Below are 14336 nucleotides of genomic sequence, written 5' to 3'. Positions count from 1 at the left end.
GCAGTCGTGATTCAAAGTTGTAAGAATTATTTCGTGTCCTGAAGACTGGAACAGGGTATATGGTGCAGTGCCTTTAGTAGAGTTATTCAGTTGTGCCATGCATGCAAACGTGTTTTGCGTTCTGCAAGTGACAGCAAGCATCCTCTTCCTCCTGCCAGGATAAGGTGACAGCCATCTTAATTGCTGGTTGTCCCTTGCTGCTTCTTTGTAACTGATCATTTTCTGTGCATGTCAGGGAGGGAGAGGCACTTGCCCAAAGCTTTTCCTGTTCCTACTGGTGAAGAAACCCCCAAAGGGGGAACCATGGGGAGGGCAGTTACATAGAACTACATCTAACAAAGAGAAACCTGACCCCATCCCAGAGTTTTTGTGCAAGCATTATGTTTTTATGCCCCTACTTATGTTGCTTTTACAGTTACTCTTTTGTGTGTTGTGACTTTCTCACTGCTAAGCACTCTTCTTTGCAGGTACATCAGCTCAGCAGCTGGATGCAACTTTTAGTACAAGTGCTTCTTTAGAAATCTTTGAGTTGGACTTGTCAGACCCTTCGCTGGATATGAAGTCCTGTGCCACCTTTTCCTCCTCTCACAGGTCAGCAGTGGGATTGTAGGGGAAGAGTAATGGCTGTGGAACTGTTACACGTGGTGCATGTGGAAAGGCCACTTCATGAGGTTTATCTGCAGTTGTTGAAAAGAGGAGCAGAAGTTCAGTGCTGAGGTGTGGAGGCATGTGGATTCTCTTGATGTGGAGCAGTGAGCTTGGACTCTGAGGAGTTGCAAGCAGCTCATGGTCTGAAATAAGCCTAAACAATCTGATGCTGGTAGGTTTGGATATGTATGCAGACTTGTTTATTTTGGGGAGCCTCTGGGATTCTCTAGACAACAGAAGGAAATGTGAAGTTATGAAAACACAGTCACAACTTTTCACATTGCCCCGTCCTGTTTGTGTTTTAGGTATTTCAGGGAGATTCCTGTAAACTGAATCATATTGTGCGTGTATCATACCTTACCCCACAGCTGGGAAGCCAAGTTCCTGACTGCAGCTCAACTTTGTTCTTAATTCCTTACTGTGCGCTTGTCCAAAGGAATATTAGTGTCACAGAGTCCAACTTTCACCTCCCCAGCTCTGGTGGCTGGTCCAGTGGGTGCTGCTGGTTTTGATGAGCTGAAACCATGTGGCTGCAAGTGCAGGATGTTTCCATGGGTAGAGAAGCAGGTGAAAATTTTCACTGAGGTTGGACTGGGTCCATGGCTTTCTCATACTAGTTACAGTGTCAGTGTAACCACTCTTTCTTCTGGTGATCTGAAACAACGTGACTGGAGGTGCAGACAGTTGCAGCATTATGTTCAAGTGAGAGTTTGACACTTCTTCAGAAGCAATTGTCATCTCCCCCATCTCTGACAAGAGTAGAAATTAATTAGACATGAGCCTTCATTACGTGTTCTAAAGCTGTAACTTCAAGACCTAAGGGCCTACAACTGTTTCCTGAAGTTCTGGACCAAATGCAGTTTGCTGGGTTTCTAGAGTTTTGCCTGTAAGAACTTGGGAGTGGTTGAAATTGTGTGTCTTTGCACTTAATAAGATCGTGACCCTACATACTTTTGCTCTCGTATTTGGCTAAATAACAGTTGTGGTAGCTTTTGCAGGAGGAAGAAGAAGGCATTGAGTTGCTGGCTTTGTGCCGTGTCAATTTTTGCCTTTTTTTCCCCCTTTTTCGCTGTGTTTGTCTGCATTTTAGTACATGGAGCTTGTGTGAAACAGCCACAGTCTATGTTTAATGCCCTGCACTGTGGGCAAAGCTGATGTTAACACATCCAGCTTGCTGAGAGCTGGGGAAGGTGTTTGATCTTTTTGATTCTAAATTTCCTTGTTCCTCCTCATTTTAGCTGACTGTTTTTCCACCCTCAGCATGTGACATTTGCTTAAAGGATTCCAAAACCCACTCCTTATACCCAGGATGCAGTGCTCCTTTGCAAGTACTTCCCTTGGAGAGCAACACAAGAGTTTGACTTTGCCCCAGAAAATCCATTACAAAGGAGGTCAATTTATTTATTTGTTTAAATTGAAGATGACAAGAAGTGCCTCAATTAGCTTTATTTTAGTTTGCAGTGAATGAAAATGTCCAGATGATTAAACCCACAAAAGACAAATCCTGCAACAAGCTTTGTTACTTGTTCTCCAAGGAAAGTAAGGTGTAATACTAGTGCCCAGACAGCCCTGTTGCTCACTCTGTTTCTCATAGCCTTACATAGTTTGGTGCAGAAGGATAAAATTGTACTCAGGGAAAGGGTCTGTCTGATATCACAGTCCAACTTCTGTTTGTAACGGTGTTTGGTGAACCCCCACTGTCAGCTGAAGACTGGACTAGGGAGACTAAGCACTTGGCTGTTACAGTATTCATCACCCAGCATGTGCTTTTTGTCTAGCTTTCTGAAGTATGCGTTTTATCATGCTGAAGTTACTTTGATTTAAATAAATCACTTGAAAGTTGTCCAGAGATAATAAAAGGAATTAATAATAACACGGTGAATGCTGAAGTAACTCGTTGCCACCTTCCAGTCTGTGTTGTTTTGCTTTGTGCTTGCTTAAGAGCTGGTATATGACAGTGTGTCATTTTGCGTAGAAGTAGTTCATCCTTTGCATGGCTGAATACACAGGAGTGCTGTTTTCTTATGCAGCAAGTTCATTTTGTTGAAGGAAATGTGGGTACTTGCAGCTAGACACAGTGGTGTGAAAGTACTTAATTTCTGGAAGTATGTTTAATTCCTCTTGATTTAGCCTGGAAAATAGATTGTGATCCAAGAGACAAGTGTGTCTGATGCAAATAAGCTATTTGCTGAGCTTTCAGTACAGCAGATGAAACATACATCAGGAGCACAGATATGGAAAAGGGTTAGCGATGTTTATAGTTCCACCTTTTTCCTCTCTTTGTAAGAGTTGCTCACAAGTACCAGAGGTTTACATCCGAGGTTTTCTGGTGGGCTTATAGCCCTTACTTTGATTACCTCTATTGTTTCGCAAAGCTGAGCTCAAAATCACAGTGCAGTAGCGAGCACTTACCTGATTTTGCAGTCAGGAGATGAAAGGAGTTTTATCAGTTTCCGGGTTATTGATTGTGCGTGTTGTGAACCTGTGTTTTGATAACAAGCAGAAGTGGAACATGTGGCCTTTCTGATAGAAAGCGTTGAAAGTACAGGGACTCTTCTTTAAGCAGAAATGCCTGTAGTGCTTTGATGTGTCTGCTCTGCCTGTTAGTAACAGCCTGAAAGTTTTAGCTGGTGAGCAAAATGGGGTGCATCAGCATACATGGAGCTGGTGGTGGATAGTTGTAGACCGTGGAGACCTCTGTGTCTTACAGGTACCACAAGCTGATCTGGGGACCGCATAACATGACCTCAGGTGAGACAGTCTCTGGAGTCCTGATTGCCGGGGGTGAAAATGGAAATGTCATTCTGTATGACCCAGCCAAAATCATAGCTGGAGATGCTGAAGTAATAATTGCCCAGAAAGACAAGCACACAGGACCAGTAAGAGCGCTTGATGTCAACATGTTCCAGGTTGGTTTTCTGCTGTTTATCATGTACCATCATAGACGGGTGACCTGTCTTAACTTATAACCTCAAATGTTTCTCTTGTTTTCCCCTTCCCTGAAAAGCATGAACTGAATTTGGTGTTTGGGCGTCTGTATTTAGTAGGTAAAACCTGTCCTGTTACTGGTGTTTCAGAATGGGAAATGGAAGTGTTTAAGGTGTCTGATTCATTCCTTCCCCTTGTCAAATTACACTGTCAATTCAGTGGGTCTTTAGCTCAGCCCATGGGTAAAGTATGGGTGGTCTTATGTGGTGTTTTTAGCCAGTCTCTATTTCTTCCAACAAGCTTTCCTCCAGCACTAGTGAGCACTTGTTTACTTCTAGATACATTAGGTTGTTTTTTCTTCACCAGCTGTGTGAGAATTCAGTTTGTTTCCTAAGTAGCACTTCTGTCCCTGCACACTTGCTTTCAGCAAGGCCGCCCTGGGTTCATTTAGTCCTCTGAATCAATTCCTTTCCCTTTCTGCCTGTTGCAAAGTCAGGATTCCCTCGGGATGTGATCAAAGGGCTCTTAGTGCCCTTTGGCTCATGTCACCCTGCCTGGACTTCTGCCTCTCAGATGCAGGATTGCTCTAGATGGTTGCACTCACTGTTGGAGGGTGCTGTCTACTGCTGGAGGCACAAATGCTCTGCTCCTTCCAGCCTGACCCACATGTTATGGTCTGCTCGGAGTAAAGCTGTGTGGTGCTCTCTGATAGCTGCAGCACTGCTTCCTCATCTGCCCCCTCCCTGAAGTGTCACTGCTTTCCACTTACCTATCAGTGTTTGCCATGCAGTACAAGGAGCACTCCACAGAACAGGAATTTTGGTCATGGCATGCCAGTCTAGTGCAGTGTAGGGACTTTTTTATTTATTCAGCTTTACCTTCAGTCTCAGACTTGATTTTTTTCACAGAGGTAATGCTGTGTGAGCCAAAGGCTGTATCCTGAGCCAACAGTAGAAATTGGCACAGTCCTGCGGATCTGATGCCTCCTAGCAGCTAAGGCTGTGAAAACTGATGCAGAAAATAATCTTAACATCTATGAATGTGTCTTACAGACTAATCTGGTGGCCTCTGGTGCTAATGAGTCTGAAATCTATATCTGGGACTTGAACAATTTTGCAACACCAATGACACCAGGAGTGAAGACACAGGTACCAGATTTGGTTTTGTTAAATACTGCAGAGCAGACTAATGGAAAATATGTATGTCAGTTGAATGCATGTCACTTGAGTCAAGAGCTCTTTGAAATCTACAGTTTTAAAGCTGTCTCAGGCAGGGGTTGCTTTCTGAAGTCTAACTTGGATAGCAGTTGATTATAGTTGGCCATGAGCTACGTTTCTGGCAGTGTTATATACCGACCTTAAAGGATGGTACAACAGGTATCTCCTGTTCCTGCATTTTGTTCTCCAGTGGCTTTCCTGAAGGCCAGCAAAAATAGGCCTTCTATTGGTACTTAAATTTTGTAATGTGCTTATTAAACTGTGGGTCTTGAGATATTTCTCTCCATTTGACATGCCTGTGACTCAAAGCATGTTTCACTGCATGTGTGAATCTGAAGGTCATGAAGGTTCAGACTGAGGAAAATGAGAGGAGTACAAAAACCAGCTGCTGAGAAGTCAGAAGATGGGGCAGTAGGTATAGCAGGGAGTGCTTAATTGCTATACTTAAGGGACAGTATTCAGCCTGTGTCTCTTAATAGATCTAAGGGAAACAATAGCCTTTTGTGCCTTTTGTCTTCTGAAGGCGATAGAATGGGAGTGGGTTATTTCAATGCATGTATGTTTCTGTAGCTGTTAAAAATTGCATAAGCAGTTTGTGGTTACTGGAAGATGGATTTATTACTGCATAATAATTTGTAGACAACAAAGTGTAGAAATGGGGTAAGGCATAATCTTCACTTTAAAGATTTTTACTTTAAACTCTGTGGGTTTGGATACTTGGTTTAGTCTGAATTGTTTATTACTATGTGGGCATTTTGGAGGATGCTCATCTCAGTTAAACATCCCTGTATAGGATTTTTTTATGTCTTATACTAATTTTTTAGTCCAGGAAATCTTTTAGCTCCTATGCATAATGACAGCTGGAAATAATAGTGCAACAAGGGCTGGGTTAACATTGCTTTTCATTTTTGGAGCAAAAATAAGCAGTTGGGGGAAGAATAACAAAAATAAATATAATTGCTTGAAGGAATTTTGTGGGCTTTTTTAAGTCAAATCCTAATACAAGGCAAAAGGACAGTTCATGTACCTGGGTATACTTCCATGGAGTAATTTGCTGGTCTTTAAGGCAGTTGTGGTTAGTCTTCTTTAAGTGACTAATGTATCACATTGTAAAGCCAAAAATGCAGATATTAGTGAAATGCTAACAGCTGATAGTTTGGGGTTTTCTACCCTACAGCGTGTGTACATAGAAAACTAGAACACATGCAGTACCTGGAATGATCTCCTTGCAGATTTGTCACTTAGCGAGTCCTGAAAATAACAGGCTTTGAGTCTTGGATTTGAAAAGGTTGTGAAAGGCTGTTCTGTGTGTGCAACAGCCTCTTGAGGACGTCAGCTGCATTGCCTGGAACAGGCAAGTCCAGCACATCCTGGCATCCGCCAGCCCTAGTGGCCGAGCTACTGTGTGGGATCTCAGGAAGAATGAACCCATCATCAAAGTCAGTGACCACAGTAACCGGGTGAGTTGGCTCTCACACAGCTGCATGGGTGCTTTTTGGGAGACGTGGCATGTGGGGACAGGTTATAGCATCCCTTGTTTCATTACCTAAAGATACTGGTGCCTGGCCCAGTTTTATACAATCTAATAAATATCTGATGCTTTCTCTTAAAAGGTTATGGATATGCAGGGGTTTTGTCATCAATTTAAACAAAAATAGGCAGATGCAGACTGAAGCAAGGCACTCTGATTTCCTAGTAGAGCAGTAATTTAGTTTGAAGAACGCCATTACGATCTGGCAGGAGCTACCACAGAAGGACTTCTGTTCAGCTAGTCAGAAATGACATGTTTTGTGTGCTGGAGAGATGAGGTTGCAGCTGACATGCACTAGGTGAGCACATAAACTTTTGCAGAACAGGTAATGTCATGACTTAATGCTTGGACAGAGAGGCCTTACTCCTTAGTTTCACTGGTGGGATAAGCACAAAAGGGCTGAGCCCTGGCAGGACACTGAAGGAGCTGGGGTCTGTGCTTCTGCAGGTCTAGACCTGGAAATGAAAGCAGGCTGCAGCTGAGCTTGGAGAGGGCATGGTCTGTGGCCACAGAGGAGTGTTGCCATTGAATGGGTCACAAGGGACTGCCCTGCTTCATATAGTTACAACCACCATGCATGCTCCTCAGGCAGTGTAAATGTAAAAAAGATACTAGCAAACTTGTGGAGAGTGACATATCTCTGTATAATCCTGTATATTTTAAACGGAATATTGCAGTAATAAACTTGGAAGATGTAGCAAGAGTTCAAAATGGAATTTACAAATGGATGCTCCTGAAGTAGCTGCTTGATCACTGCACTAATACTCTGATAAGCTGTGTAACTCTCAATGTTTTCAGTATTTGTTGCCTAACGTAACAGTAGTACAGCAGATTGTCTTCATCTGTGATTGTATTCTAGTGATACAATACTCACATGACAATAACCTCTGCCTACTGATGGCTTTTATTATAAAAATATTAGAGGAAAAGGTTTGTACAGAAGGCTGCATGGTTTTCTTACATTGAAGTGTCGGACTGTATACAAGAAAGCACAAAGACTGTTATTTGAGAGGACCTTTGGAACGTAACTGCAGATCTCCTCACCCATGAAAACAAGGAAAGTATCATAAGCTACATGCAGTCAGAATTAATGCCCAGCAACAGCTGCAAATTCCTTTGTTTTACCATGCATGTAGACATATTTAGGCTATTTGTCTTTTGTCCTGTAATGCTGCTTATTTATTTTATGCTGTGGCACAATGTTGTCCCTCAGATGCACTGCTCAGGCCTGGCATGGCACCCTGATGTTGCTACCCAGATGGTTTTGGCTTCGGAGGATGACAGGATGCCTGTGATTCAAATGTGGGACCTAAGATTTGCCTCCTCACCACTTCGTGTTCTAGAAAGCCATTCAAGGTAATGAGGCTTACGTGGCCTGCTGCTTCTCGGTGTTTGGTGATTGCGTACCAGTTTGTACATCTCACTTCTTGCTCAGTCCCCTGTGAAGACTCAATTGGAGGCAATGATTCCAGCAGCAGCAGTGTTACATGCTTACTTGCTGACTACCCAGTCCTGTGTCCTGAAAGGCTTGCCTTTTGGGCACCTGCTGGTTTATTTAGGGAGCAGACCCCAGAGTAAAAAAAACACCATCCTGCTGAGATACTGAAGCTGCTAGTTTGTTTCTAAATGCCTTAAACTTGGATACAAGGAAATATTTTGTTCAACCCTTTTCCCTCCTCAACTGCTAGTGAAACTTTCTTTATTGCCCCAAACTGGCACTTGGATTTAAGGAGGGAGAGCAGCAAGAGGTCAGTGTTGCAGCGTCTACCAAAACTGCTGCCAGTAGTTCTGCTGACTTTAGTCTTCTGCTAATAAAAAGAAGCTGACGAACTCTGTACTCACCTACCTTAACTACGAGTTTACACACTGTATGTTAAGGATATTACAGGCAAACAGACCCTTTTGTTGCATTGGTGTCCAGGTTCTCCTGCATGACTGCTGCATTTAATTTTCATGTGCAATGGCTGCACCTTTATACCTCTTCATGCAGAAAATAGGAAGCATCTATTTCGATAAATAAAGTGCTGATAACGTTGAAAAACTTCATTTGGAAAAGGAAGGAGCGGGGAGGATATTTTGAAGTGAAATGCTCAGCTAATGTAGAAACTTTAATTATAAATACACTTTATCATTATTTCGTGTTTACATTAAACTTTTTGGTTGTGACTTTTCACACAGGGGTATACTGACCATTGCTTGGAGTATGGCAGATTCAGAGCTGCTGCTTAGCTGTGGGAAGGATGCTAAAATTCTCTGCTCCAATCCTAACACAGGAGAGGTATTGTACACACAACATTTAAAAACATCTTTATTCAGAGGTGGCACAATAGCATATGCAAAGCAGTGTTGGTGTGCTTGCATTCCTAGGAATGATGCTTCTGTGGGATGTTTCTCCATATCCTCTGTACCTGTGCTTGGTATATGTGCCTTCTGAGCTTGTCCTGGTGGTGCAGGATTCCTTCCTAGTATTGCAGTATTACATATTTGTCCTTACTGCTTTTCTCCTAAGCAGTAAGGTCCCTGCTTATTCTAAGGGATAGAAATGGCCCCACTTACACTAAGTATTTGCTTCATAGTCTTTCAGTTTGGGCCTGATGTGGCTGTTTTACTGTTACAATTGCCTTTTTCCTTCTGTAAGTGTAAGAACTTTTATCCAGACTAGAAAGATTCTGTACTACAATAGTGTCAGATCAGTGAAAGCCACTTCAGTGTGTTCCCCCCCTGCCCTTTTGTGCCTGGGGATACCTTTCAAAATGAATACAGATCCTTTTTTCAGACAACTTTAGTGTTTGTCCCTTGAGGGCTTTGGGCACACTGGAGGGCTCCTTTCCTGCAGTGGGCAATAATCCTGGGTGACGGAATGAGAAGTGTTTTAAAATTCAGACATAGGCACAAAAGTAAAAAAGCTGTGAGGTGGTAAATGAGTTATCTGAGCTGCATCCTCTGCTATTGGGAAAGCTTTACAAGTGGATGAATCATGCTACATGTTTGGTTAAAAATGAAAATCAGTTTCCTGGGACACAGCAGGAGAGTTAACATTTTGCTCCATTTCCTAATTTATGATTAAATGCCTGCTGCAGTGGTGGGCTTGTCTATTCCAAGGCAGCAGAGGCTGTCTGCCCAGAGTGCAAGTTTTAACATTCCTAATTTCCTGCAAAAACAGACTTACTTTGGAGCCTGGACATGTCTCTGTGTAGTGTGTAGAGATATGCAGATTAGCTCTGAATTAGCTAGCATGAATATCAGCAGCAGCTTGCAGTGGGAGAGCATAGACATACCCTGCCTGCATAGTTTGTCCTGTGTGGATTAAACAGAAGATTTAAAATGGGAGGAGGAGAAAGAAATTAAGTGGTGGTGTGTTACAATCTCCTGTTTGGGGATTGTCAGGGCTTGCCCACTGTTAGTGTGTACAGTGACATGGAGGCTGTTGGGAGCAAGAAGAGCAGACCAGTCTCAGGGCAGGCAGAAGAATTCTTGCTGTTGGACATGGTGCTCCATAAAAGCCCTAATTTATTGGACTTCTTTTGCTGCCCAGGTGCTGTATGAGTTGCCCACGAACACACAATGGTGCTTTGATATCCAGTGGTGTCCTAGGAACCCTGCTATCTTGTCTGCGGCTTCTTTTGATGGACGGATCAGCATTTACTCTATCATGGGAGGCAGCACAGATGGTTTGAGACAGAAGCAAGTTGACCAGGTATTGAAATATGTTCAGCTAAGAATATGGGCAGAAAGAGTAGGGAACAAAACATGGGCTTACGGGAAGTGTTTGCACGAGCTTGCAGGAGCACCAGTCCAGTGCAAATAAATGCTTGTGTTTAGTTTATTGGAGATGTGTCACTTGTCACCCACCCTTTCCCCCCCCGTTCTGTTATTGAAGCTTTCATCGTCATTTGGGAACCTCGATCCATTTGGTACGGGACAGCCCCTCCCACCCTTGCAGCTTCCCCAGCAGACGGCCCCAAAAAGTGTTGTTCTGCCCCTGAAGAAACCACCCAAATGGATCCGGTGTCCTGTAGGAGCATCATTTTCGGTAAGCAGGAGACAAGGCTGGGCGTGGTTGGCCAGGCAAGAAGGGAAATAATGGTGGCACCTGCAAAACACTTTAGGAAGAGGGGAGTCCAAAATTGTGCTCCACCTTGGGAGAAATTCCCTTGTTGGTCATTGTGGTGGGATGTGCTTGTGGCAGCTTCCAGATGGGGCCCCTGGGACAGCAAGCCAGCAGAGGCATGACAAAAATGCTTGGGGAAAAAGAAACAAAGTGGTGTTGTGTTGTGTTGCCAACAGGCATTTGTTTCTTTCTGTTCTGGAATTAGGACTTTGCTTTTATTTATGTGCAGTGCTTGCTTTGGAGTTAACAAATATACATTGGGAGGGGAGAATGGGACCAAACTGAGCAAATATCTTACGGTTTTCCAAGAGCTAGCTGTTAGACTTTTTTGTGGCTCGGCTTTTTGCCTTGGTGACTTCGTCATTTATTGGACTGGCTTGTGTAAATTAACTTTGAGTTATAGAATGAACTAATATTATAAGCCTCTTCTGATTTTTTTTTTTTCTTCTGTGGATTTTACTTCTCTCCAAATGATGACACAACTTACTGCCCATTTCTAAGTAGGTTTTTAAATGGTGAACAGTTGAGCATATACTTAATCATAGAATGGTTAGGGTTGGAAAGGATCTTGAGATCATCTAGTTCCAAACCCCCTATATTTTACACACTGCATGTGTGCCTCAATTCCAGTTTGGAGGGAAGCTGGTTACATTTGGGAATACCAAGACTCAGCAGCAGCAGCCAGGTGTTGAGCAGCAGCAGCAGCGTCACCATGTCTACGTGAGCCAGGTTGTTACAGAGAAGGAGTTCCTGGCCCGCTCGAACCAGCTGCAGGAGGCTGTGCAATGTGAAGGCTTTGTCAACTACTGTCAGAAGAAAATAGATATGGCCCAAGCTGACTTTGAGAAGAATGTGTGGGCCTTCTTAAAGGTAAGAGGTTCAGGAGTTGCCCACTGGAACTGGGAGAGGTGGTTCCTTTTGCACAATACATGTTTTAGCAGAAGAGATGCTGGGATCCAGAAGTGTAGGCTGTTGGAACAGTGCTCATGAACCCTGTCGTTGGAAGTGGCCCACCAGAAGAGAAAGGGTCCTTAGGATATTCACGGGGTTCATGAGAAATCATTGGAGAAGCCAAGGTGTGGGGGAAAGTATCCTGTGTTTTTTGACATCCCCCATCACTACATCTGTTTACAGTGAGCTGGTGAGAAGGGATAAAGCTTTGGGACATTCTTAGACATGCTTTTCACTGCTCACTGTGAACATTTAGAGGTTTCGAAGTGAAGCAGATAAAGCAGACTGTTCACCTACGATAACCAGATTGAAGCCTTGCCTACCTGATTGAGTGACAAAGTCACTCTAGGCCTTTTCAGTTCTCTCTATTACACTGTCTCCACTGTCATTAGCTCTCACTGGGTAATTTGTGCCAGTCAAATAATTAGAGCCAGTGAGGGAGGAAATGGAAAAATTGTGAATTGCAATATAATCTTTAACTTTGGTTTTTAAAGGTGAACTTTGAAGAAGATTCACGTGTTAAATACCTTGAGCTTCTGGGATACAGGAAAGATGATCTGAGGAAGAAAGTAAGTGTGCCTGGAAGCTGTGCTTGTGTTAAATGCGTTACTGATGGAAATATCCACAGAGTAAAGCCAAAATGTTGATTTGTGGTTGAAGGACTTATTTACTTGAGATTGGAATAGCAAGTACCAGTATATCCAGTAAATCCACAGGCTGTTATTCAATAAGGTTTTATACAACATCATTTTCAGTGTTTCCCAGCAGATGGTAGTTGTCAGTGCTGCAGCTCTCCTAATAGCCATAATACAACTGTTATCTATGGTGCTGAAGCTTCTGTTCGAGCATGGCTGATTTGAATAGTTCTGTAATTTAAGGGATTTCTTTGTTCCTTAGGACACTAGAAATCTTCTTCTGTTCTTTAAACTTTGTCTAGATAAGCCACTTGTGACTGACTTCAGAATTCTTACAGCAGGCAGTTTGCTTGGTTGGGGTTTTCCTATCAGCTGTTGGCATCTTGGAGTGTGGATGTTTAAGGAGAATTTCAAAGCAGGCAACAGACTTCAGAGGCGTGTCTACATTTGACTGTCCAAGGCTGATGTGAAATTCTTACCCATCAAGAAGCTTTGATATCCATGTAATTTTGCTATGTGTCATCTTTCTACTGTAGCATCATCAAATCTGATCTGGGTTTAGCCTTTCTGGTTGAAGAACATGTTAGCAGTCTTCAGGGTTTCATTAACTACCTTGGAGAAACTAAAATAGTCTTTTTTTATTGTGTGGGACACCATTCATTTTTAGGAAAAAAAAAATCAAACTATTGGAAAGGCAAAGTTTGGATTACCAGGAAGCAATTTGCACATCTTAAGTACAGAGCTTTCTTCCAAGCTGGAGGAGGATTCTTATCTCGATGTTACAGGGGGGATACCTGCTGTGCACTTTGGGTCTTTGTTGCTTTCCATGCTGTACCTAGGAACTGTCTAGTATTTTTTCAGTTATGATTCAGTGGATTTGAATGTTTGACTCATTTTCATTGTATTAAACTGAAGTTTTCCTTTCAAAGGCTGACTTCATAGAAATGTTTTTATGCTTATGCATTAAATTGCCTCCAGGGCAAACTTATTACAGTGACAGAAAGAAGCCTGTGGTTTTGCTAACACTCTGTCCTCAGGTTGCAGGACTCGGAGGCAATCACAGCAAGGGCAGTCCTCATTTTGAAAAGCAGATCTCAGTTAGAAAATCCAGTTGAAATTTAGTGGTGGTCCTGCAGAGCTGCTTCATGGAGCCCACTGCCACTCTTGTCTGGGTTTGATCTGTCTTGTGCATGGGGAGAAGCTGGGAAAATCATAGAATCACAGAACGGTTTGGGTTGGAAAGGACCTTAAAGATCACCCAGTTTCAACCCCCCTGGCATGGGCAGGGACACCTTCCACTAGACCATGTTGCCAAAGGCCCCATTCAGCCTGGCCTTGAACACTGCCAGGGATGGACCATTTACCACTTCTTTGGGCAGAAATGCTGAGCCTGCCCCATTATTTCAGTATCTGAGGAACAGATGAGGGGAGCTGCAAGGCCATGTTTTCATGTATCTGTTTCTCAACAAAGAATTCAGTGTTGAAGTTGAATCCATGATTTTAATGTAAGGAAAAAATACAGGACAGCTTCTCTGAAAATTTGATACCCAAATGATAAACTCACTAAGCCAGAACTAAATCAGAACCAGGCTCAAGGGTAAAATAAAACCTGAAATACTAAAAGCAGTAGATAACATGAGCAGCATTAGAAAACCCAGTCTCCCAGATGCCATACTAATATATTTTCTGCATGTGTTCTAAACTCCATACATTAAGTCGGCATTTTTGAGGGCCCTAACTGAATCTGGAGTCATGATTTGCTTTGCAAAGTTGTAAAAGCTGGGCATTTTAAGTCTTCTGTACCTTGGAAAATCCTAGCCCACACCTATATGCCTGCTGTGCTTGAAACCATGGCTTGCTGACAGGCTCCCTGCTCCACAAGAATTGCCACTGTTTCATTTTCCCTGACTAGAGCAGTTGGAGCGTTTCGTCCTGCATGTTCTGATATCATGTTTATTACTGTGGTTTCCAGGAGCTCTAGTGAGTTTTGAGGCCCTTGAGTTAACAATTAAAGGTTTAAAGGCTGTTGTTCCCATCAAAGCTTGGGATGCAGAGGGCTTAGCAGTAAATCCATTGCCAGTCTTGGAAAGGAAATAGCTTTGGCTTCATATTAAGTGTTCTGTAAGCGACATATTGACTACTTGTTCCAGTTTTTCAGTCTGATAGGTCAGTGAATGGCCTGCCTTTCTAAAATAGAGCGCTGCTTGTGGTTGTTTTCTAGATTACGTCCACTCTGAATGAAGAGAGTCTTACAGATGGTGATTTGGGAGAGGTAAGCAAACGCATTGTGTACAACTCTTCAGTTTTATAATGCT

General features: G+C 42.9%; 1 protein-coding gene across 19 annotated transcripts in view; it reads left to right on the top strand.

Moving 5' to 3' along the window:
• The window catches only part of SEC31A (SEC31 homolog A, COPII coat complex component), a 43668-nt gene that overhangs the window by 1423 nt on the left and 27909 nt on the right, over positions 1–14336 (top strand). For all 19 annotated transcript variants that reach the window (XM_061350894.1, XM_061350906.1, XM_061350905.1 and 16 more), the window contains exons 4-14: positions 468–591; positions 3359–3557; positions 4629–4724; positions 6113–6253; positions 7538–7680; positions 8503–8602; positions 9860–10021; positions 10205–10357; positions 11066–11305; positions 11881–11955; positions 14243–14293. In XM_061350894.1, the coding sequence (XP_061206878.1) occupies positions 468–591; positions 3359–3557; positions 4629–4724; positions 6113–6253; positions 7538–7680; positions 8503–8602; positions 9860–10021; positions 10205–10357; positions 11066–11305; positions 11881–11955; positions 14243–14293 (1484 nt within the window). The remainder of the gene's footprint in view (positions 1–467; positions 592–3358; positions 3558–4628; positions 4725–6112; positions 6254–7537; positions 7681–8502; positions 8603–9859; positions 10022–10204; positions 10358–11065; positions 11306–11880; positions 11956–14242; positions 14294–14336) is intronic.

Source organism: Neopsephotus bourkii, unplaced genomic scaffold (assembly GCF_033783945.1).
Source record: "Neopsephotus bourkii isolate Nb327-2 ecotype Australia unplaced genomic scaffold, CSIRO-AGI_Nbou_v1 NB_547, whole genome shotgun sequence".
Lineage (NCBI taxonomy): Eukaryota > Metazoa > Chordata > Aves > Psittaciformes > Psittacidae > Neopsephotus > Neopsephotus bourkii.
Note: the sequence above shows the minus strand (reverse complement) of the source record. Positions and strands in the feature narration are given on the sequence as shown.